The following is a 24753-nucleotide window of genomic DNA, read 5'->3' as shown; positions in this document are numbered from 1 at the left end:
GCTCATTATGTTACATAGACAATCAACAAGAGCAGAAACTTGTATATCAGATGGAGGTTGCTACAGGTTTGTCAGTCTGTGTGCAAATCCTTATGAGTGGAAGGTAAGTGAAATAGTTGAGTTTTTGAAATTATTTGTGCTTTCCGTCCAATAAGGGTTTTGACAATACTAAAATGGGTCCGCGGATTTTTGTGAACAATGGGCCAAACCCATGTAATGCAGGTCACTTGCAAGCCGAGTAATAAAGAATAGTGCAAGCTTTGCACAACTAACACCTTGGAAGATGGTGGTTTGTTTGCTCATTTATGTGGCCTCACAGTTAGCTTCCTTTCAACTTTCTCTTTTGCAAGTGAGTATTGCTTACCTTTCCTATCATAATTTGTGAAGGTTTCCCAAATCAAAATGAATGGATTTCAAGTAAATATCAATTTGTACCAGCAGGTGAACACCACCATATGGGTAAACTACACAAGGCCTCAAGGTAAGTCAATTGGTTGTCAACTGCAACCAGTCGAGACAGCATCAGCCCTCGTGTCCCAAAAACCTGCTCCACTCGTCTTGATCACCCTCTCTCTGTTCTATCCACCCTCTCATTTGTCCAAGATAATCTGCCATCTGCTTGGAAATCAGCAAACATTACCGTTCTACATTAAAAAGGTGCAAAAACAGATCCCTGCAACTAGAGACCAACCAGCATTCTCCCAATCATCAGCAAGGTTATGGAATCCATCGCTTCAGACATTAAATCCTTCCTCTTCTCCAAATGCTTGATTTCAGATCATCAATTTGGATTCAGACAAGGTCACTCTACCCTGGATATGCTGCTTCTGCTCTCCCAACAGTGGATGGAGGTACTCAATGCCAGACATGAAATCAGAGCCATATCCATAGACATATCACGTGTTTTCGATACAGTCTGGCACCCTGCCCTGCTAACCAAACTCTCTTCCTATGATATCCAAGGACATCTCCACTCATGGCTCGCAGACTTTCTCTCCTGTCGCAGACAACGTGTGGCTCTAAATGGAGTACTCTCATCCCCTCTTCCTGTCCAGGCTGGAGTTCCTCAAGGGAGTGTTCTGGGCCCTGGTCTTTTTCTGGTTTTCATCAATGATCTCTCACTCTCTGGAAAATCCTTTATCTCTTTGCTGATGACTCCACCCTCTGCCGTGTCATCTGTCATCCCCCAGATCAACAAGCAGCAGATTCTTCATTCTCTGCAGATCTGGATGAAATCACAAACTGGTCCAACATGTCGAACATGGCTTTCAACCCTGACAAATCTCACTCTCACTTCGTCTCTACGAAAAGACCGCTTGGAAAACCCCCTCATCTACCTTCTCAACAATCCTCTTGAAGAAATCCTTTCATTCAAGCTTCCGGGTCTCACTATCTGCCATGATCTTTCCTGGGAAAGCCACATTTAAAAGCTGGCCTCCAAAGCCAGGTGCCGACTGGGCATCCTCCGTCATGCAAAGTTCTTCCTTGGCACATCTGAGCTCCTGACCACATACAAAGCTTTCATCTGTCGCCTGATGGAGTACTGCTCTCCCCTCCGGGCTGGTGCTCCCACCTCTCACCTTTCTCGGCTTCACGCTTTGGAAACCAAGACATTTAGGATCATTCATAACTCCCGCGATGAGGCTGAGTCTTTGGGTCTCTCACCCTCTCACCACAGGCAGGTCGGTGGTCTTTCTGTCTTCTACCATCTCCTCTCCAGCCTTGCCCCCCCCCCCACCCTGCTATGTCTGAGATATGTCCACCCCATATTTCCACAGGGTGCTCAATGTCCACCAGCAACCCCCTTCTGGTAAAACTACCAAAATCAAGAATCACTGCTCACCTCCACTCTTTCATTCCTCTTTTTCCCCACCTTTGGAACAAACTCCCATACTCTCTTCAATCCCACTCTTCCCTCCAGGTCTTCAAAACAACTGTTCACCACGATCTCTTATCTTCCCCCATCCAAAACCATGATCTTTTCTACTCCTGCTAATCCACCCCAAACCCTCCTCCTTCAATTTCCCTGCTTTCCTTCCTGAAAGTACCGGCCGTGTCCATCATGTTTACCCTGTGTACCCCACCCAATTCCTCTCCCTTCCACAGATCTCATGTCTCTGTTTTTCTTCCTTCTCTCTCCTGCCCCTCTTGTCTCCTGTTCCCCTTGTTGTATGTTATGCGTGTTATATTAGCACTCATACGAGCCTCAACGGCGTATACAAATAATAATAATAATAATAATAAAAACAAAAACAACAGTACAACATCATGCTTGTTTTGCAGAAAATAACTTTTTTTTGAAAAACAAATATCACCAAAAATGTTTTTTATATATATATATATATATATATATTTTTTTATATATATATATATTTTTTATATATATTTTGTTTTATATATATTATTATATATATTTGTTTTATATATATTATTTTTTTATGCATTTGAATACCATGCTGTCAACCAATCAGATTACCTGATAGAGCTGAATTACATGACTGGGAGATGTTCCAAACACAATTCACGAGTTTTTTTTTTTCCTGAAAATTATATTACGCCAAGTGGCAATTTGTTATCTTAAAGCAATAACTGCTCAACAGGTCATAGTTCCCTTTTCTCATAGTGTTTTTTGATAACACCCCCTTGCATGCAATTTTTCTGCAGGGAGTATTTTTATACGTACATTGTGTTCCAGCTTCATTGCTTCCTGCATGCTTCAACTCCCTCTGCACACTATAATATGGACTCCAATTTTCCAGATTAATCTCCATTTGAGAATATAATCCATTTTAGAATGACATCACCTACCGAGAAGCATAAATCAGAGCCAACTCCATCTTACAACTGCACTCCTTAACCCCCTCCACCTCCACTTTCGACACCCCACCACCTCATTGTCAGGTGCATGCAGTAGAAAGCAGAATGGAGGCTTAAAATACACTCAACAAGAGTAAGAACAGTAGGAGTTGAAGAGGACTTAAAAATCAATCAAAGCCAAGTGCACTGCAGTGCATGTACACATTTCCATGAAAGTCCTGAGTGTATATGGTAGGTACCAATGCTCTCTTGGATGAGCCAATTACAAGTTCCCCTTTCAAGTAGATAAAGCTCATTTTTATGCATCTTGCTCACTTTGTAGACAACAATACAATATATTATATGTACATATTTTAGAGGTATACCTAATCAGCAACTTGCATTTGATTTATTTGTGAAAGGCAAGGTTCCAACTATGTAAACAAACATGTTGGGCACAATGACAACCTTTATCTGGCCCAGCTGCTTCATTGAGAAGAGCTCTTGACTGAGGTCTGTGTCTATATCTATTCCCTCCCTCTGAAAACAAAATATCCCAGAGCTGTTTTTGCTTATGTTGCCTATTTTCAACTAATCTTTAACATTGTCATTGTCTCCAGCACATATGGTGTCGCATTAATCATCCATGTAATCAGCCATCCAGCTAAGTGTCAGGAATTCAACCAATAATGAGGCTACAATATATTTCACTTATAAGGAATCTTGCATTGAGCAAATTTTTTTTCTTTTCCGTTTAATATAATTTATAGAAACTTCGTACAAGTTACACAATAGCACAACTTAAAAAATTCTAGCAACTAGAAGCAGAATATTTAGTGAAACACAAAAATGTATTAATGAGAATTTCAGGTTTTGTTGTGACATTTTGCTTTGATTGATTGGAATGGTTGATGATGTAATCATTGTTATGGGATTTTGGATTGAGAACATACACAATGAATATTGTTGTCATAGAATAGTTCAGTATTAGTATAGCTAATTAAAAGTGGAGTTGTGAAAACGTGAACAAGGTTGACAATTGTCAAAATTAATATGAGGTACAACCGGCATGTGACGAGCAACTGGCCATGAATGCCAGAAGTAGTCATCCTTATTGGAAAATGGTACAGCTGGGTAGCCAAGCAAGGATATGCCCAAGCACGGGAGACCATGCCCTGATGAGCATGGGCTATATAGGTCTTGAATAGCCATCTGATTGGCCCTTGAGAGCCAAGGGCATACATGCAACACAGGACAAATATTAGTGAACAGGATAGAAAGGAGGGAATATAAGATAAGAGAGATTGACATGCGAGTGTGTGTGTGCAAATGTGTTCAGAAGAGGGTCGAAGAGTGCGAGATAAAGGAGGGAGCACACCAAGTGAAAAACGTCACTTCACTAGGATCGCTTCGCTGTCCTGTTTGGGGATACCCTAACTTTGATAAGAGGCCATCTTGCATGCTTCGGGGTTGACATTCATCATAGCCCACACCTCAGCTTGGTCTTATTTTTATCCTTTGCATTTTAATCTTGCAAGGCTTATGTGATCCTGATGGGCCATTAATTGGGCTGGGGATGCACCACAGTGATGCAAGAATGTGCTGGTGTGAAGGGCTTGACAGCCCAACTGCTCCTCTGGCTTTGGAAATCACACACTTGCACGCAGAACAGCATGGACTGACGATTAAAAGAAAAAAAAAGCTTTTTAAGAGTGTCCCACAACCATGGATGATAAAATGCATACGAGCACACAAAATCAACCACCAAATAATCAAACTGAATGAGAAAGCACTGGAGCTCTGGAATACCACATTGATATTACAGCACTTGGATAGAAAGATTAAAACAGCAGGGATGAAGATACGACATGGAATCTTCCAGGGCGACAGCCTTTCCCCCTTCCTGCTCTGCTTGGCTCTGAACCCACAGAGCAACCTAATTCATGAACAAGGATTCGGATACACTCTAACATCAAATTAAAGAACATCCAAAGAAACAGGACGGGTGAGACATCTACTGTATATGGATAATTTAAAGCTCTTCACCACTGAAAGATGAAAAATTGGTGAAACGTTACTTCTATGACAAATGGAATTTGGCCTATTAAGTGTGCCAAGAGCATATTCCTACAAGATAAACCAACAAAAAATAGGGGGCATTAAAATCTACCTCAATACAACAACACAGGAACTAGAGAATGAAGCATCAAGCAAATAAAATACCTTAGAGTCAAAGAGGACCACCAAATATCTACAGCAGCCTGGCACAGGGCTATCAGGATTTTAGGTTGTATTCCAAAGGGGATAAATGATAAAACAAAGGAAGTAGTGTTAACACTGTATAAGAATTAATTGAGGTCTGATCTATAATATTGATTACCCCATCTGAGGAAGGACATAGATGCCATAGACAGGGTATAGCATAGAGCCACGAGATTGATTCCAAGTTCTCGCTTCTCGCTAGTTACAGTGCCCACAGAAAGTCTACACCCCCTTTCAAAATCATCACCTTTTGTTGCCTTAAAGCCTGGAATGAAATTGCATTAAATCAGACTTTTTCCACCTTTATTTACACATCGTAACCAACAACTTCCAAGTGAAAAACAAATTCAAAAAATTTCAGAAAATTAGTTTAAAATACAAACTAGAATACCTTGGTAGGATAAGTGCCCACCCCCCTTATTATAGCAATTGGAAATTAGCTCAGGTGTAACCAATCATCTCCAAAATCACAAACCACATTAATTGTCTTCCACCATTGTTAAATTGTGATTCTGATTATTTCAGAATAAAATCAGCTGTTCCTGTAGATTTCCTCTCCTGAGTAGTGCATTTCACAGAAAAGACTCAACCATGAACACCAAGGAGCTTTCAAAAGACCTCCAGGATAAAGTTGTGGAAAGGCACAGATCAGGGATGGATATAAAAAAATATATCAAAGACCTTGAATATCGCTTGGAGCACAGTCAAGACAATCATTAAGAAGTGGAAGGCATGTGGTACGACCAAGACCCTGCCGAGATCAGGCCGTCCCTCCAAACTGGATGACCAAGGAGACTGATCAAAAGGCCACCAAGAGGCCAATGAATTTGCAACTTTGAAAGAGCTACATGCCTTTATGGCAAAGACTGGTCACTGTGTGCATGTGACAAGAATACCTCAAGCACTCCAAAAGTATGGCCAGTGCAGTAGAGGGTGGCAAGAAGGAAGCAATTACTCAAAAAAGCCCACCTTGAGACCCGTTTCAGGAATGCAAAAAAACATTCCAGAGATTCTGAAGCCATGTGGCAAATAGTTTTGTGGTCCGACAAAACCAAGATGAAATTTTTTGGCCTAAATGCAAAAGGTGACGTTTGGCATAAACCCAACACAGCACATCACACAAAGAACACGATCCCTACTGTGAAACATGGTGGTGGCAGCATCATGTTATGGGGATGTTTCTCATCAGCAAGGACTGGGGCATTTGTCAGGATACAAGGGAAAATGGATGGAGCAAAATATAGAAAAATCCTTGAGGAAAACCTGATGCCTTTTGCAAAAAAAAAACTTAAATTGGGATGGAAGTTCACCTTTCAGCATGACAACAACCCAAAGCACACAGCCAAAGCTACACTGGAGTGGTTAAGGAATAACAAGGACAACTGTGTCCAAGAGCCACGTCCTAAAGGCAATACACAACTTCCGATATTTCGTCACATGCCTTTATGGAGCCAATACCGAGACCAGTCATGGAGGCCCCTGTTCATGACGAGAAAATCGTGTATTTACGAAATGACAACACATTAAATGGAATAATCTTTAAATAGTAACGTGAACTTTTCGAAACTTTAAAGCAAATGTCCGAATATATTTAAAAGTCCATGATAGATGCTCTCAAAAGGCACCCTCAATGCGAGGATGTGTACAGGTGTTTAGTATTTAAGGAGATCCGGATCCTGTATATAAAAGAGCCGAGTCCAAAAAGGTTTTGGAAGAAGAGGAAGAAGAGGAAGAAGAGGAAGAAGAGGAAGAAGAGGAAGAAGAGGAAGAAGAGGAAGAAGAGGAAGAAGAGGAAGAAGAGGAAGAAGAGGAAGAAGAAGGAGAAGAAGAAGAAGAATGCGGTGCTCTCTTAGAGCCAGCGTTCGCTACGCGGGACGCGGCTAAAAAGAGAAATGTCCTTGAGTGGCCCAGAGTCCCGACCTAAATCCAATCGAAAATCTGTGGCATGACTTTAAGATTGCTGTCCATAAACACTCCCCGTGCAACTTGACTGATCTTGAACAGTTTTGTACAGAAGAATGAGCAAATATTGCCAAATCAAGGTGTGCAAAGTTGGTAAAGACCTAGCCCAACAGACTCACAGCTGTAATCGCTGTTAAAAGGAGCTTCCACCAAGTATTAACTCAGGGAGGTGGAAACTTATCCAACCAAGGTATTACAGTTTTGTATTATTAATTAATTTTCTGAAATTTGAAGAATTTGTTATTCACTTGGAAGTTGTGAATTACAATGTGAAAATAAAGGTAGAAAAGGTCTGATTTAATGCAATTTAATGCCAGGCAACAAGGCAACAAAATTTGAAATTTTGAAAGGGAGTGTGGACTTTCTATAGACACTGTAACTTCTAGCATCTATTGGCTGAAGGTTACAGGACCTTTCACATGAGAAAGATGGCGATTTCAGAGGCGAACTGATGCAGATGTTTCAGATAATAAAGGGTGTGGACAAGATATGTGCAGAAGAGATTTGCAGAGCAGGCTGTGTTAGAATCAGGGGCTATAGTTTGAGGGTAAACAAGATTTGAGGGTAAATATATATATATATATATATACATATACATATACATATACATATACATATACATATATATACATACATATATATATACATATATATATATATACATATATATATACATACATATATACATATATACATATATACATATATACATACATATATACATATATATATATATACATATATATATATACATATATATATATATATACATATATATAAGCCTGGTGTTGGCGCAGTGGTTAGGGCAGTGGCTTGGGATCCAAAAGGTCCTGAGTTCAAACCCCGTTGGGCTACTGAATTAATACACCAGGGGGTTGACTCAGCCTGTCATCCTTCCGAGGTCGGCGAAATGAGTACCAGTATACTGGGCCGGTGTATACCCCAGTTAAAATAGGTGTACCATATCCCTGTGTCGTAAGAGGCGACCAGGGTTGCGTCAGGAAGGGCATCCGGCGTAAAACATGTGCCAAATCACTATGCGGATGATTCGCTGTGGCGACCCCTAACGGGAGCAGCCGAAAGAAGAAGAAGAAGAAGAAGATATATATATATATATATATATATATATATATATATATATATATATATATATATATATATATATATATATATATATATATATATATATATCTTCTTCTTCTTCAACTTCAACCAGAGCTGGCGTTGCGCTCGTCAGGGGCAGGAGACACCGTAGTGCTGTCGACCTCCTGGTCCTGGCCCAAGTCCGCTCACAGCCGCCAGGGAACCAGTTCTGGCGCCATGTTGCGAGCAGGAGAGGGAGGCAGGTCCGCCCGCCGTTCGACCCCGTACTCCGAACCAGCAGAACCCCAGAGCCAACCAAGGTGAGGGACGAGGCTCAGCAAGGCTACAAGACACGATGAAACCAGGATCGAAAACAGCCCAACAAAAAGCACGCTCCCAGCACAACAGCCTCCACCAGAACAGTTTTTCTGTCCCGATCTTCTTCCTCTTCCCTTTCGACCCCGAACAGAACCTTTTTATCCTCCCGTCCTCGTCACTTCCAATCGAGCCGTTTTATTGGCCCTGCGCCGTCGCCTTCCGCCAATCGTGATCACGGGGCGGAGCCATCCGCAGCACTGTCCTGTGATGTCACGGCAAGCCTCCAGGGACTACTAAAAGGGGTTTACGCAGACACACTTACCCTATCCCATGTCCCTATCTAATTACGTGACAATTATCATTTCCCCCTTGAAGAAATGGACATTTACTAGACAACTTATCACCACTGAATTGCTACTTATTACATCGAGATCCTGGTACACTCGAACAGCATGGCATACCTAATAAAACATCCTAATTACCCTTTGAATGCATACCCCCCCTCAAACGTAACAATATGTATATATATATATATATATATATATATATATATATATATATATATATATATATATATATATATATATATATATATATATATATATATTACGTATGCAGGTGACCCTTTTTCCTGGGGCTATCGGCGGTATCAATTGAATTGATCCTCCTCTATCCTTAAACCCATCCAGGTGCAGCCAAGTGAACCTTAATCAAAAAAAAAAAAAGTTCTCAGATTCAAACAATTAAATAATTCTGGTCATCAGACCATGTGGCCAATCGGGTTGAACTTTAAAAATACATTCCACATGTCCACGAGATCATAATTGTGAAGTTTTAATTTAATTGATGAAGCGGTTCCCAAGAAAACATTATTTAATATTTTCCTTCAATCCAATATGGTTGCCAAACCATGTGGCTGATCAGATTGAAATTTAAACCATACATTCCCCATCCCTCCTCCATCATAATTCTGAAGTTTCACTTTGATTGATGAAGCGGTTCCAGAGAAAACATTAGTTAATACTTTCTTTCAATCCAATATGGCTGGCAAATCATGTGACCTACATCAAAAAAAGGCAGGGAACTATTTGTTCATCATGGATAGGCGGTCAAACCTGAAAAGTTTCGTCTCAAACTGTTCAGAATTGGGTGGGGGATCACACTCGTCAAGTTTCATGTTAATCGTAAAAGATGCAATTTTCCATCCAAGATGGCCACCAAACCATTTGTGACATCATAATTTTTACCCTATATGCAGCAATGGTGTATGATGATACTTGCTAAGTTTTGCTTCGATTGGATAAATGTTTCCAGAGAAAGCATTATTTAATATTATTCTTCAATCAATATGGCTGCCAAACCATGTGACCGATCAATTATTCATGAAAAAACTTGTATATCCAAGTCTTTAGGAAGGTGCGTGTGAAGTTTCACCTCTATCTGTTCAGCTGTTCTGGAGATTACAAGACTTACATGGAAATTATGCATAGCAGGAGGCCATTCGGCCGATCATGCCTGCACCACACCAATATCACATTTGATAAATCCATCAATACCCCTGCCCATTGTGTGCAGCCTTTTGGCTGCTGCACTGGTACTCATATTTTTTTAACCTAAAATCTTTTAAAGGGTTTTAGGGTAAATCTAAGATAGCCACCAAACCTTGGGACCGATCAATTAGTCATAAACAAAATTGTACACCCATTTCTTGGGGAACATGAATGTAAAGTTTTACCTCAATCTGTTCAGCCATTTCAGAAGAGAAGATTGTTTAAGCTAAAAAAAACAACAAAAAAAATAATATGGCTGCTGAACCACAGGACCTTTGACGTCATATTATTTTTTTTTCTCCGGTAAGTTGTTGCGTAGATGATGCTCAAGAAATTTGAAATTTTTCTGATGCAGCGTTCTACGTGTCGAATTTTCACCGGGATACCACTTCACCAATGACGTCACGAAAAATAACACTTCTTTCCCATGGGGAGTTCTTGTTGTAGTGCGGTTTCAGAGATAGAGGTCCAATGTTTTTCGGTTTTTCAAAATGGCGCACATACCGCGTGACCTATGATGTCATAATCAATTAAAAATTCTACAAAAAAAAAAAGAAATACTACAGTGAAGATTTTATGTCAATTGGACTAACAGTTGCTGAGAAAAAATAATTTTAAATGGAATAAACCCAAAAATTGCTGGCAGAATAAAAATAAAAATAATAATAATAATAATAATTAAAACTAGTAAACCAGTAATCCCGGGCTTCAACCCGTGCATCCGACGTCAAAGGACTTTGATTTGCACTGTCTGCAATGGGGTCTCGCTACGGTGTCCCTCATGTTATATCAATGAAGGATTGTAAAGCCGATAGCAATACATGATAAAGAAAGAAACTTCACATTGGACAAATCGAGGCTGGACAAAGTTTCAAGTCCCGAAAAAAGTCCAATAACTACACATTTGCATATTAATGTAAATAGCGAACTTGTAGGACGTTAAACGATCTTCCAGAACGTGCAGTCACTATAGCTCTATCTTCTTTCGGTTTCATTCTACATGTCGAAAATGAGTGATTTTAAACTTTGGGGGGCTCTGGGGCCTCACTGGGGTCAAATACAGACATAGTATACACATATTTGGAGTCCCCTGTTTATGAACTATCTAAATCTGTCATTAAAATTTTTCAACTCTCATTTGCATATTTGACATATTTAATGAGGCGAATCGGCATCATTTTAATCATATAAATTATGTAACGAGTTCGACCAAATTAACAACTTAACATTCGCATGGAACGTTGGAAATGTGTGCAAAAGATTGAGGCTGTCGGGTTATCCTTTCTGGAGAAGATGTTTTTAGGTTTTGGAGAAAATCCAATATGGCCACCATACCACGTGACCTACGTCATCAAAATTTTCAAAGTATAAACTTCAGGTGGAGGGTTATTAAATGGATAAGTTTCATTGAATTTCATCCAACCATTGTTTTCATTTAACGACATTTAAAAAATGGGTGATTTTAAACTTTGGGGGGCTCTGGGGCCTCACTGGGGTAAAATACAGACATAATGTAAACATATTTGGAGTCCCCTCTTTAAGGCCTATCTAAATCCGTCATTCGATTTTTTCAACTCTCATTTGCTTATTTTGCATATTTAATAAGGCGAATCGGCATAATTTTAATCATATAAATTTAGTGACGATTTTGACCAAATTAACAATTTAATATTCACATGGAATATCGCAAATGTGTGCAAAAGCTTGAGGCTGTTGGGTTATGCGTTCTGGAGAAGAAGATGTTTTTAGGTTTTCAAGAAAATCCAATATGGCCTCCATACCACGTGACCTACGTCATCAAAATTTTCAAAGTATAAACTTCAGGTGGAGAGTTATTACGTGTTTAAGTTTCATTGAATTTCATCCAAGTGTTGTTTTCGTTTTATGACATTTCAAAAATGGGTGATTTTCAACTTTGGGGGGCGCTGGGGGCTCACTGGGGTCAAATACAGACATAGTATAAATATATTGGGAGTCCCCTGTTTATGTGCGATCTAAAATTGTCATTAAATTTTTTCAACTCTCATTTGCATATTTTGCATATTTAATGAGGCGAATCGGCATCATTTTAAATCACATGAATTATGTAACGATTTCGACCAAATTAACAACTTAACATTCCCATGGAACAATGCAAATGTGTGCAAAAGTTTGAGGCTGTCATGTTATCCGTTCTGGAGAAGATGTTTTTAGGTTTTGGAGAAAATCCAATATGGCCACCATACCACGTGACCTACGTCATCAAATGTTTCATAGTATAAACTTCAGGTGGAGAGTTATTATGGTGTTAAGTTTCGTTGAATTTCATTCAACAGTTTTCCCTCCAGATCCACCACAAAATCGGTCAGTCGAACATAAAAATGCCTTTAATAATAATAATAATACTAACTAATTCAATAGGGCTTCAGCCATTTGGCTTGAAGCCCTAATAAAAATAAGAATAAACAGAAGAAAAACAATACGTTACCTCATCTGAAAGGCTTGGTACCCCAATTAAATAATGGAGGGATTTGATTGATGAATATATTTGTAATGTTGTAATTAGAGCTCTCCCAATTTTTGTGTATTCTGACAATCTGGCACCTTGATGTGGTCCGAGCGGTACAAACTGAAATTCATGCACTCGGCACACATTGCTCTCCTCTAATGGAGCTTTATCGTCTTCAGACAATATGGTCTTTATTCTGAACAAATATAACGTGATTGCAATGCAAATCTACAGGGTCTTAGATCCTTGCTTCATTAGCCACACACCACACAATTCTCAACAAAGCAGCAGAATGGCCTGCATTGCTCATTTCAGGCTACGAGGCTGATGCTTGTTGACCCTTTTGTTGCTGGGTGTAGCAGACTTTTGCGAAATGTATAAAAATTGAGTCATGAGATTTTTTTGTGCTTTGATGTATAGGTAAATGCAGATGCATCAAAATATTGTTGACGACTACCAAGCAAAAATTAGTACAACATGGAAAATTTATTTCAAGGTCCATATTTCCATTTAATTAACAAAGTACAGCACATGTCATCTCACCATGTACTTCACCCATTGTGTTTGGAGAAAAGCATTGTAGATGTGGATAGTTTACAAAGAATGAAGGATGAGGAATGACAAAGTGAAACTGTGCATTTGAAACCAAAAGAAGAATGTAGAAGGTGAAAGTGAGAAAGAATAAAAAGGTCAGTATTTAGGGGTTGGCAAGAAGGTCCAACCATCACTATCAGCAAATAAGTCAGCCAAGCGAGGGGAAACACAGACAGGAAGGGTGGTACCGCATACAAGGACATGCCAAGAGCAATTTCGACACGACTACGTGCTATGCTAGCCAAAGGAGCCCTTTCAGCACACATCAGCGTGACCCAGAGAACTCGCTATGCAAAACCTCCAAGCCTCCTTGAAACCCCATGAGGCAAAGCAGATGTTTGGTGTTTAGTGCCAGAAACTTGTGTGTGCCCTCAGAAAAAGCATGCAAACATACAATCCCATTGTCCCTTTTCTTCACAGTTTTCAAGCTACATCAAGCAGTTAAAGGGAGACTCCATGAGAAATTCTGCAAGTGCTCTATGGGGCTTTATCTGTCGTAAAGCACAGCCTTACTCCTTTACTGCAGAGACAATGATAAAAGTTTTAATATGCACTTCCACTAAACTACCGTGGCCCATTAACCTTTTGGAAGAATAAAATAAAAGGATGATGATGGTAATAAACCGCATCGTCACACAGCTGGAGAATAGCTAAAAGCTTTAACTTTGCTGTTTGAAAAGAGAATTCCAAAAAGCATGAGGAAAAAAAAATTAAGCAAATAGAAGTGAAAGGAAACTGTATTTTCGCAATGCCGGCTCGAGAATTAAAGCGTAAAACTCTTTTCCAGCTGCCACATTAAATGAAAACATTAAATGAAAAACAGACAAAAAGGCTACATTTCAAGCCAAATGAACTTGCAGACGCGTCTCACAGGGTTACTGATACAAAATATAATCGTAAACTTATAACACAGCAGCATGAGGAACTTGACCAATTGATCGGTGAATGCTTATTGGACAAGAAACCACAATGTGATCACTTGGGTGTTTGGACATCACTGCCATGCTTAGCTCATCGCATGAGAATAAGATGAAAGCCAGCTAAGCCTTTAAAAGCCAAAATTTCTAAAATGCCTCTACTCCTATTGCAAAAATCGATCACCTATTTCACCATGATGACACACCTTTTGGAGCAATACTTACAACACAGTGCTAAGGCCAAGGTCAGGAATTATAGAGCTGCCTTTACCATCATACAGTGTCTGCAGTGCTTTGTCAAAAATTCACGCCAAGCGCAAGGTTACATTGTGCCACACTCATGCCAACCGTGATTCACATTGCTCTCACGTAAACACCAAGCTCCATCCAAGGGGCCTCCCAATCAATGACATTATGTGGCAACTTCATTATAAAGAGTCCCAAACCACAGCCATGTGAAGAATATGATTGTGGCCACAGTTGCTCTCCAATTTCAGATGTACCAGTGGGACATAATTTTTAAAAAAACAAAGAAAGAAAAAAAAAAGTATTTTATCTTCCAAAAAAATTAATGGGTGCATGCACACACTTTGAAAATAAATAACTAAACAATTTCCAGTTGAACCACCCCAAAACTGCTCTGACGGCCATTGGAATAAGTCTCAGCTAGGAAGGAATAAAAACCATTACGTTTCCAATGTGGAACTGATGAAGGAAGATGCAAACGAATTCACCATCATAAAAAACACAAAAACACAGGTGGTGCCAAATCCTACCTATAAAGTTGGCAAAAACAAAACAATGTCAGTTTGTGTTGGGAAAAATAAAATAAATAAAAACACAAGGTGAATAATATTTTTACTGTTTTTCTTTTGAGCTTTCTCTTACTTTTCTTCCTGCAAATAGCTTTGCAGTGAAATTCCAAAAGCTTGTGAATGATGTATTTTCAAAGCCTGATGTGCCGAGATGCATTACATTTGACATTTTCCACAAATGGTATTGTGATAGAATGATGTACCACATTTACGCGCGCACATGGGTGCGTGCACGCACGCACAAACGCACACACACCTTCGCGACTCAGCCGAAGAGTAATGGCTCGCGCCTTGCTTCAGCATGCGGGAAATTCACACAGTATGAACACGAAGAATTACGCAGCCTTCTTAATCGTGTCGAGGAGAAGTAACCGTAATACCCTTCTCTTACAACCACCATCTCCTCATTCAACTATCTGCTCTCTGATCATGTCCCTTCCTCTCACGTCACACTGACCAATCATAAGCCTCGTTGCATGGCCTGCAGGTTGTTGTTGGTACAGCGTCGTTCCTTTTTATGGCCGGCTTTGTAAATGCAAAAACGTAGGAAAAGTTCACAGGGGGCAATCACATACTGGGAAAAATTGGCCTTAAACCATACCCAATTAACACAGCAGTGCCCTACGTGCGGTGACATGTAACAACTTAAGCCGACAGTTTTCCTGACTTAAATTATACCGAGATGTCTCCTGCTCATCCACGGACCATGTTACCCAATACAATCCCACCTTTGCTATGAAATTTCTCCATCTACCCCACCGTGCCTTATAGCTTGGAATTACACTTTTTCCACCTTTATTTTGCACATTGTAACCCACAACTTCCAAGTGAAAAACAAAATGTACAAATTTCAAAAAATTAATTAAAAATACAAAACTAGAATATCTTAGTTGGATAAGTGTCCACCTCCTGAGTTAATACATGGTGGAAACACCTTTGACAGAAATTACAGCTGTGAGTCTGGTGGGATAGGTCTCTTCCAACTTTGCACACCTTAATTTGGCAATATTTGCCCATTCTTCTGTACAAAACTGTTCAAGCTCAGTCAAGTTGCATGGGAAGCATTGAAGGAGAGCAATCTTCAAGTCATGCCACAGATTTTCGATTGGATTTAGGTCGGGGCTCTGACGGGGCCACTCAAGGACATTTATCTTTTTGTTCTGTCACCACTCCAGTGCAGCTTTGGCTGTGTGCTTTGGGTCATCATGCTGAAAGGTCAACTTACTTCCAAATTTCAGCTTTCTTGCAAAAGGCAGCAGGTTTTCCTCAAGGATTTATTCCATATTTTGCTCCATGCATTTTCCCTTCTGTCCTGACTGCCCCAGTCCCGAAGAAACATCCCCATAACATGATGCATCCACCACCATGCATCACAAGAGGGATGGTGTTCTTTGGGTAATGTGCTGTGTTAGGTTTTCCCAAACCATAACGTTTTGCATTTAGGCCAAAAGGTCCCTCTTCGTTTTGAGAGACCACAAAACTTTTTGCCAAATGGCTTCAGAAACTCCATTGTTTTTTGCATACCTCAAACAGGACTCAAGGTGGGCTTTTTGAGTAATGGCTTCCTTCTTGATACCCTTCCATCCACGCCAGACTTATGGAGAGCTTGGGATATTGTTACATGCAAACAGTGACCAGTTTTGCCATAAAGGCCTGTAGCTCTTTCAAAGTTGCCATTGGCCTTTTGGTGGTCTCTCTGATCAGTCTCGTCCTTGCTTGGCCATCCAGTTTGGAGGGATCGCCTGATGTAGGAAGGGTCTTGGTGGTACCGAATGCCTTCCACTTCATAATGATCATCTTGACTGTGCTACAAGGGATATTCAAGGCCTTCGATACATTTTTATATCCATCCTCTGATCTGTGCCTTTCCACAACTTTATCCCAGAGGTCTTTTCAAAGCTCATTGGTTCTCATGGTTGAGTCTTTGTTGTGAAATGCACTACTCAGCCAAGGAAACCTACAAAACATCCAATTTTATTCTGAAACCGGAAGGGCACTCACTGGAGCGCATACCTCCAACACGCAATGCCTGATCCACGAGAATACATTTTTGAAATATCATACTATATCGTTTTTGGCCCGAACCCTCAATGGTGAAGAATCACTTTAACAATTAAATAATTATTGTATCCGGATCCGGATTCGGATCCTCCCCAAAAATGAATCAATTCTTCCTTGTCGCACACCCAACATATCCACCAAGTTTCGACCAAATCCGTCCATCACTTTTTGAGGTATCGTGCTATATATCGTTTTTGGCCCTATCTCTCAATGGTGAAAAATCACTTTTAAAATTGTCGTAGCAGGATCCGGACCGGGCTCTGGACCAAAATCTAATCAGTTAATCATTGTCACACTCTCAACCTGCACACCAAATTTAATCCAAATCCGTCCACAACTTTTTGAGATATCCTGCACACAAACAAACAGACAGACAGCAAGGGGTGAAAACATAACCTCTTTCGGTGATGGAGGTAATAATCAGAATCACTACAATTCAACACAAGTGGAGGCCAATTAACTAGGTATGTTATTTTGAAGATGATTGGTTACACCTGAGCTAATTTGCAATTGCTATTACAAGGGGGTGGACACTTATCCAACCAAGATAATCTAATTTTGTATTTTAATTAATTTTCTGAAATTTGTAGAATTTGTTTTTCACTTGGAAATTGGGGGTTGCGATGTGTAAATAAAGGTGGAATAAGTCTGATTTAATGCAATTTCATTTCAGGCTACAAAGCAACAAAAGGTGAAAAATTTGAAAGTGAGTCTCGACTTTTTACAGGCAGGGTATATATATATATATATATATATATATATATATATATATATATATATATATATATATATATATATATATATATATATATATATATATATATATATATATATATATATATATATGTATGTGCACATGTACTTGTACACATGTAGGTGTGTGTATGTGCAGGTGTAAGCGTGTACTTGTGTATGTGTAATCATGTCTGCCATGATCTTTCTTGGGCAAACCACATTTCAAAGTTGGCCTCCAAAAGTCACCATCCATCTTCATACAAAGTCCTTCCTTAGCACACCTGAACTTTGATCCACCTACAAGGCCTTCTTCATCTGCAGGTTGATGGAGTACTGCTCTACCCTCTGGCCATGCTCCCCTGCCTCACATCTTGCTGAGCTTGTCGCTGTAGAAACCAAGGTCTTTAAGAATATTGGGATCTTTCCATCTTGCTCCAGGCCTATCACTTCATCATCACAGACAGGTCGGTGGTCTATATCTTCGACCACCTCCTTTCTGGTCTTGCACCCTATGCTATTTCCGCACTTTCTCCCCTCCAGGTTTCTGCATGGCTCACAAGGTCCACCATCAAACTCCTTTGGTGAAACTACTTAATTCCAGGACCAATGCTCACCTCCACTCAGTTGTTGTCCTTTTTTTCCAACTGTGGATTCAACTTCCACATTCTCTTCAATCTCATTATTTTATCCAAGTCTTCAAGACAGCTGTTCATCACCATCTCAGATCATCCCCCTTCCAAAACCATGATATTTTCTACCCTTGTTAACACCACCCAAATCCCTCCTTTCAATTTTCCAATTTTCCATACTTGGAGTTTCCTTCTATGTCCAACTTGTCCAACCTAACGCATGCATGTTTTATGTCCTGTTTTTGTCTGTTACATCCTGAACTTTTCAGTGTACTTCCTCTTCCATGAGCCTTGACTCGGTAAGGTGTATTGTGTACATTTACGAGTGTACATGTGCATGGTTTTTTTTTCAGCCTCAATAATTGCACAGCCCTCAATGATGAAAGGGGAAAGAGCTGTCTAATTTGTTTTAATGCCACATGAGGATTATGAACGAGGCACTTTTCATCCAGAATTCATTAACAAATTGAACATGCTTCCAAATTGCTGCCTGGTGCCAAATAAATGGGCTCACATACACAACTGGTGGATGGCTATCTACACCCCATTACCCCCCCCCCCAACCCCACTTTCTCTCCCCATGACACGGTCACCCCAAGTACAAGGAAGGAAAGCATTTCACAGCAGTGTTTTATATATATATATATATATATATATATATATATATATATATATATATATATATATATATATATATATATATATATATATATATATATATATATATATATATAGCTTCAATTAATTATTTCATTTAAATCCATTACCAGTTCCTGTACAAATGTTAAATACTGCACAAATTAAATTTTAAATTCCACATGCAGAGAGAAAAAAAACAAAATCGGGCAAACAAAATGTCACCTATTTGTAACGGGTCCTTCACAACACGGTTCTTGAGGAGGTGTTCTCCACGTGCAAATTCATCAGCACTTCCATTGGCCAAGCACGAATACAACCTGAGGCACATTCAAGATAAAACGATAGTTCTTTTTGATACCGACAAGGAAAGCGGTGCCAAGGGCATACTTCAAAAACACGTAGTCCCACCTTCAAAAGAACATGTCCAAACCCCACAGAACCTCAACCTTAATTCTCAGTGTAATGAACATCATTAGTATCTGCTGTCTTCTGATGAGCAATTTTGAGGGCATGGTGCATTCTTCAGGTAAAACTAGCCAGATGGTCCAATTTCTCATAGTGAAAATACGCGACTCATCCCACGAGCTGAAGAATATGGTGATATTGTTACGGATTTGGAAGCCATCTGCACACAGACAGTAAGCAGTCCCCGCAGTTCAGTTATTTCGATAAGTATGTGTTTATAGTTAGGGTCCCGTCCTTCTGTCTAATGGGAATTTCGTGTGTGCGCTACGAGTTACTTAAATAGTCAGGTTTTTTATATCTTTAAATCTTCATCCTTCGTTTTCGCACCATTGCCATCCATCGCCCATGTGCAGCGTGGCACGTACAGGGGTGAGGGTCCCTCCGCCCACCGTGACCTCGTCCAATCAACGGCGGCCGGCCTGACAGCCGACCCGAGATCGCCCCTGCCCTCTACAAGGGTGAATGGAGAATAGGGTGCTCCCCTGGTTGTTCCGTCTGGGTTCTCAAACACGCAAGGGTCGTTGCCATTCCCACCGGACCACCCCTTGTCCAATCAGGGAAGCTCATCACCTCAGGGCTTGCTCCGCCTTAGCCAGATGGATTGTTCGGCCCGACCAATGAGGGGCGGCCACGAGTTGCCCAACAATCCCTCGTCCAATCGGGAAGCGAGTGGGAAAGAAGAAATCACTCCGACCTCAAGAGGTGTGGGGGGAGAACGATGAGAGGACTGCGACAGTGGTGGTCGTGGTTTGAGCGGTCTGCGGTCTTTTGCGGTGGCTCACCGTGGTGGTGGTGACCGAACAGTGGTGGTCGTGGTTCGAGCGGTCTGCGGTCATCGTGGCTTGGTCTCGATCGTGGGACGTGGAGTTTGGGTTGTGGGTTCCAGTCCCACCATGGTGGTTTGGAGTCGGTGTGACCACACGAGGCGGGAAGGTACCCCCGGCAAGGCTCTACCGAATAAAGACCCGACGGGGTCCAGTTCTTTTGGGTGTGTGCGTGTGCGTGTGTGTGTGGTGCTGTCCTGTAAGAATAATTAAGTGCTTTTTCCTTGTTCATTGTAAATTGCCTGCATATTCGGATAACTCTGCTCTTTGTCCAACTTGTCACACACCACACAATTCTCCCCCTCTCCAATTATTATGTGCTTTCCTCCCTGATTATTGCTTATAAATAAACCCCCGTGTTAAATGTTCCAGTTCGTTGTTCGTGTTTTCTTTCATTGGTCTAGGATGGTTCGGGCTTGAGAAATAGTAAGGCCGTTGGTGCCGTAAGTTGTCATTGGGACCGTTGCAGCTCTGGTAACTCCGCTCTGTTACACTGGACCGAGGTCGCAAGAGCGACCTGGTTCAACAGAGCCCGTCGAGGGTGTGGGTTCCCCGGTAGCTAGACTGTGTGGTTATTTAGGTATATTGGAGATTGAGACAATTAACCCTACGCCACGTGGTCCTAATATTGGCGTCCACAGTCCGCTAAGGGACCTGTGACCTTTGGAGTTATCCAAGGGTTACGACCTAAATTCCAGGTGTTCGGTGGGAGACGACTCTACTGCTCCACCTAGTGGTCGTTTATCCCCACTGAACCCCGGCCCACAACAATATCACCACCGAGAACACAATATTGGGGTGGGGAGTACATGTGTGCATGGAATTATAATAAAGCACCTTGGCTTCATGTTGGAAGGCTCATTCTTAAACAACCAGCTGTAACAATTGACAAATAAGCTTAGCAGCAAGCAATTTCAAAGAGATTCAAATCAATGTAAATCTTCAATGATATCAACTCCAAGTGGTCCACAATCTACAGTTACCAAATGTTTATTCCTGTCCATCAATATCCTCTACAAAGATCAAACAACCATTTCTACATTCTCCCACTTCAGTGTTGCAATGATATGTTGCAAACCTGATGTCTTCCTCATTCTCAGGGAAGCTCCAGAAAGCGATGCGTAACTGGAGTTGTTCAGGGACAGGCGGATATACCTTTTCAACAACTTCAAATGGGATGTACAAGGCAACTTGTCGAGCTGCTAGCTCCACCAATGGTGAAACTTGTCGATCTGCATGCAAAGCACAAGCAATATATCATAAAGGTTTGGAAATATTACATGCCCTTTAAAAAAAAAAGACGTAAAATGCCGACCATTTAGAAAAAGGTTACACTTTATTTATTTAACTTAAAGTTCCAAAGACAAAACACGAAAATAAGGACATTCCAAGTTGAGACGTTTCATCAGCAAGTTGTGCTATCACGTACAAACCTATTCTGTGTTCACCACACGTAAAAGACAACAATCACAGACAACCAATGAAAAACAAATAAATAAAACAACTGCCCAGAGAGCACTGTCATGGGCAGACGCCAGGTCATGCATCATGAAACCATATGATTAAATATCAAATCAAACTGTCCACAAAAATGAATCTTTTTTTTGTCTTCAAACAAGCTGGGAGAGTGGGTGTAGAGTATGGAAGTCATGTTGCACATTATTCCCAAGAACAAGCTATGACTGTTCAACTCCTTTTAAGGCAAAAACCTTGGAAACAGTTCTGGTAAAATTTACCCAAATTAATGAAGAAATCCACAAACAATACACCGAGCATACACTCATGAAGGAAATCATTAAAAGGAGAGGAAGATATACAATGGACAAACAAGAAGTGTTGTTGGCATCGTGATCTCAGCAATTGACTCAAATATCACAAGTTCAAATCCCAAAAGTGCCTTGGAAGTTTAACAATATATCCCAACCTCCTCGTCTTTCATTTTGTGCACAAAGTCGACTTGTAAGCCGAAAATTATAATGATAATAGTTTCCCTTATATTTTCCCAAGACTATCATTCTGGAATTTTGGAAGCAATGTTTAATTTATTTATTTATGGTTTTTAAAGCCTTGCCATCATATTGTGCTGTATTGTTTGAAATGCATGCTTCTTGAAACCAAAATAATATATACAGACTTTTTTCTGTATCTCCGACCAAATGTCTGATTATGTATTGCATTGTTTTAACAAATGAGTTCCAAACATTTTATTCCCCGATTAGATGCTTTCACAGTATCAAGATGCATTCTTGAACCCCTCATTCAGGAAGTGATGGCTACTTTTGGTCCTCACTCCATGTGTGTTGAGTAGATTTTATGTACGAGACATATTAAACCTGTACAGCTTGACATACAGTGTACAGAATAACATGATCAAAATTTCCACCATTTTTACTGATTTAAAATACCCAACCTCCCCAAAATACCTCCACCATTTATGAAAACAACCAACCTTGCTTGCATCAAAACTTTACACTGTTCAATAAATTTACTACAAGCACACAAAAAAAAAAAATCTTGATTGCAGTTGGGAAGATCCTTATTCTAAAAATGAAAGCATGACCACAACTCGCATAGCTGCCCAGTATGACGAGGCTTAGGTACGATATTTTGAGACTTCTGCCCAACTTTGAGTGGTCTTTATCTGGAACTGTCACAGTCACTCCATTGTGCGACTTGCGTAGAACTTAAGAAAGTTACGTAAGTTACAGCTATATTTTTGGGTCTCACCATTAGAGGTTCCATTTCAAATTTGCAAAAATCTGGTTCAAATAAGTGAAAATACCAATCATGACAGAGATCACCTAAATTGCCCCATTGCAAAATTGTTTCAACGGTTCATGAATGGTTACACAAAGTAGAATATAATCACACATCTCAACAATATCGTACATTTACAAGAGACTCAATATCTATACTGTGTGTGTGAGTGCAAGTGCGTGTCTCCTTAATTCCAAAACCATAAAACCTTGCAGACTGAAACTTTGCATGCATACCAAGAAAACTCCAAGGAAGTGCAAGAGTGAAAATTGGGTGTTTGGGTTAATTAAAACACCCCTTTTGAAGATAATCAACGACTTATTTAATTATATCCTTTACCAGGAGCATCTTCGGTCACCACTCTCTTTGTCGGTATTGTAGCGAATTAATTATTTATCGATTCTTCATTACCCCCTTACATCACCAACTCAACCCATTGTCATTTCTCTCCGTCGGGTCGATCTTCCCTTGTTATTTGTAGTTCGGGAAATAAACCAGTTGGTTTTAAAACAGTTAAGAGCCTCGTGTGCTTCTTTCAATTCCCGCGCGTGCAAAGCCGCCATTGTTCGAATTCAGTCCAAGGGAGTAGAAGCCAGTTTTGGTCCATCTGCCCAGTGTCGATGTTAATCGGTGTGGACAAATATATACAGTGGGGAGAGCAAGTATTTGATACACTGCCGATTTTGCAGGTTTTCCCACTGACAAAGCACGTAGAGGTCTGTAATTTTTATCATAGGTACACTGCAACTGTGAAAGACGGAATCCAAAACAAAAATCCTGAAAATCACATTGTATGATTTTTAAATAATTAATTTGCATATTATTGCATGAAATAAGTATTTGATCACCTACCAACGAGAAAGAATTCCGGCTCTCACAGACCTGTTAGTTTTGTCTTTAAGAAGCCCTCCCATTCTCCACTCATTACCTGTATTAACTGCACCTGTTTGAACTCGTTATCTGCATAAAAGACAGCTGTCCACACTCAATCAATTAGACTCCAACCTCTCCACAATGGGCAAGACCAGAGAGCTGTCTTAGGACATCAGGGACAAAATTGTAGACTTGCACAAGGCTGGGATGGGATACAGGACAATAGGCAAGCAGCTTGGTGAGAAGGCAACAACTGTTGGCGCAATTATTAGAAAATGGAAGAAGTTCAAGATAACAGTCAATCTCCCTCGGACTGGGGCTCCATGCAAGATCTCACCTCGTGGAGCCTCAATGATCATGAGCAAGGTGAGGGATCAGCCCAGAACTACATGGCAGGACCTGGTCAATGACCTGAAGAGAGCTGGGACCACAGTATCAAAGTAAACCATAAGTAACACACTACGCCGTCATGGATTAAAATCCTGCAGCGCACGCAAGGTCCCTCTGCTCAAGCCAGCGCATGTCCAGGCCTGTCTGAAGTTTGCCAATGACCATCTGGATGATCCAGAGGAGGAATGGGAGAAGGTCATGTGGTCTGATGAGACCAAAATAGAGCTTTTTTGGTTTAAACTCCACTCGCCGTGTTTGGAGGAAGAAGAAGGATGAGCACAACCCCAAGAACACCATCCCAACCGTGAAGCATGGAGGTGGAAACATCATTCTTTGGGGATGCTTTTCTGCAAAGGGGACAGGACGACTGCACCGTATTGAGGGGAGGATGGATGGGGCCATGTATTGCGAGATCTTGGCCAACAACCTCCTTCCCTCAACAAGAGCATTGAAGATGGGGCGTGGCTGGGTCTTCCAGCATGACAACGACCCAAAACACACCAGGGTAACTGAGGAGTGGCTCCGTAAGAAGCATCTCAAGGTCCTGGAGTGGCCTAGCCAGTCTCCAGACCTGAACCCAATAGAAAATCTTTGC

General features: G+C 40.6%; 1 protein-coding gene across 4 annotated transcripts in view; it reads right to left on the bottom strand.

Moving 5' to 3' along the window:
* ZSWIM8 (zinc finger SWIM-type containing 8) overlaps window positions 1–24753 on the bottom strand; it is a 273025-nt gene that overhangs the window by 163619 nt on the left and 84653 nt on the right. For all 4 annotated transcript variants that reach the window (XM_085863632.1, XM_085863633.1, XM_085863635.1 and 1 more), the window contains 2 exons: window positions 21217–21370; window positions 19072–19166 (listed from right to left, as the gene is read on the bottom strand). In XM_085863632.1, coding sequence (XP_085719758.1) covers window positions 19072–19166; window positions 21217–21370 — 249 coding nt within the window. The remainder of the gene's footprint in view (window positions 1–19071; window positions 19167–21216; window positions 21371–24753) is intronic.

This window comes from Eptatretus burgeri, chromosome 18 (genome assembly GCF_056783735.1).
Source record: "Eptatretus burgeri isolate ZD-2024b chromosome 18, Ebu_testis_v1, whole genome shotgun sequence".
NCBI lineage: Eukaryota > Metazoa > Chordata > Myxini > Myxiniformes > Myxinidae > Eptatretus > Eptatretus burgeri.
This window is presented reverse-complemented; position numbering and strand designations above follow the sequence as displayed.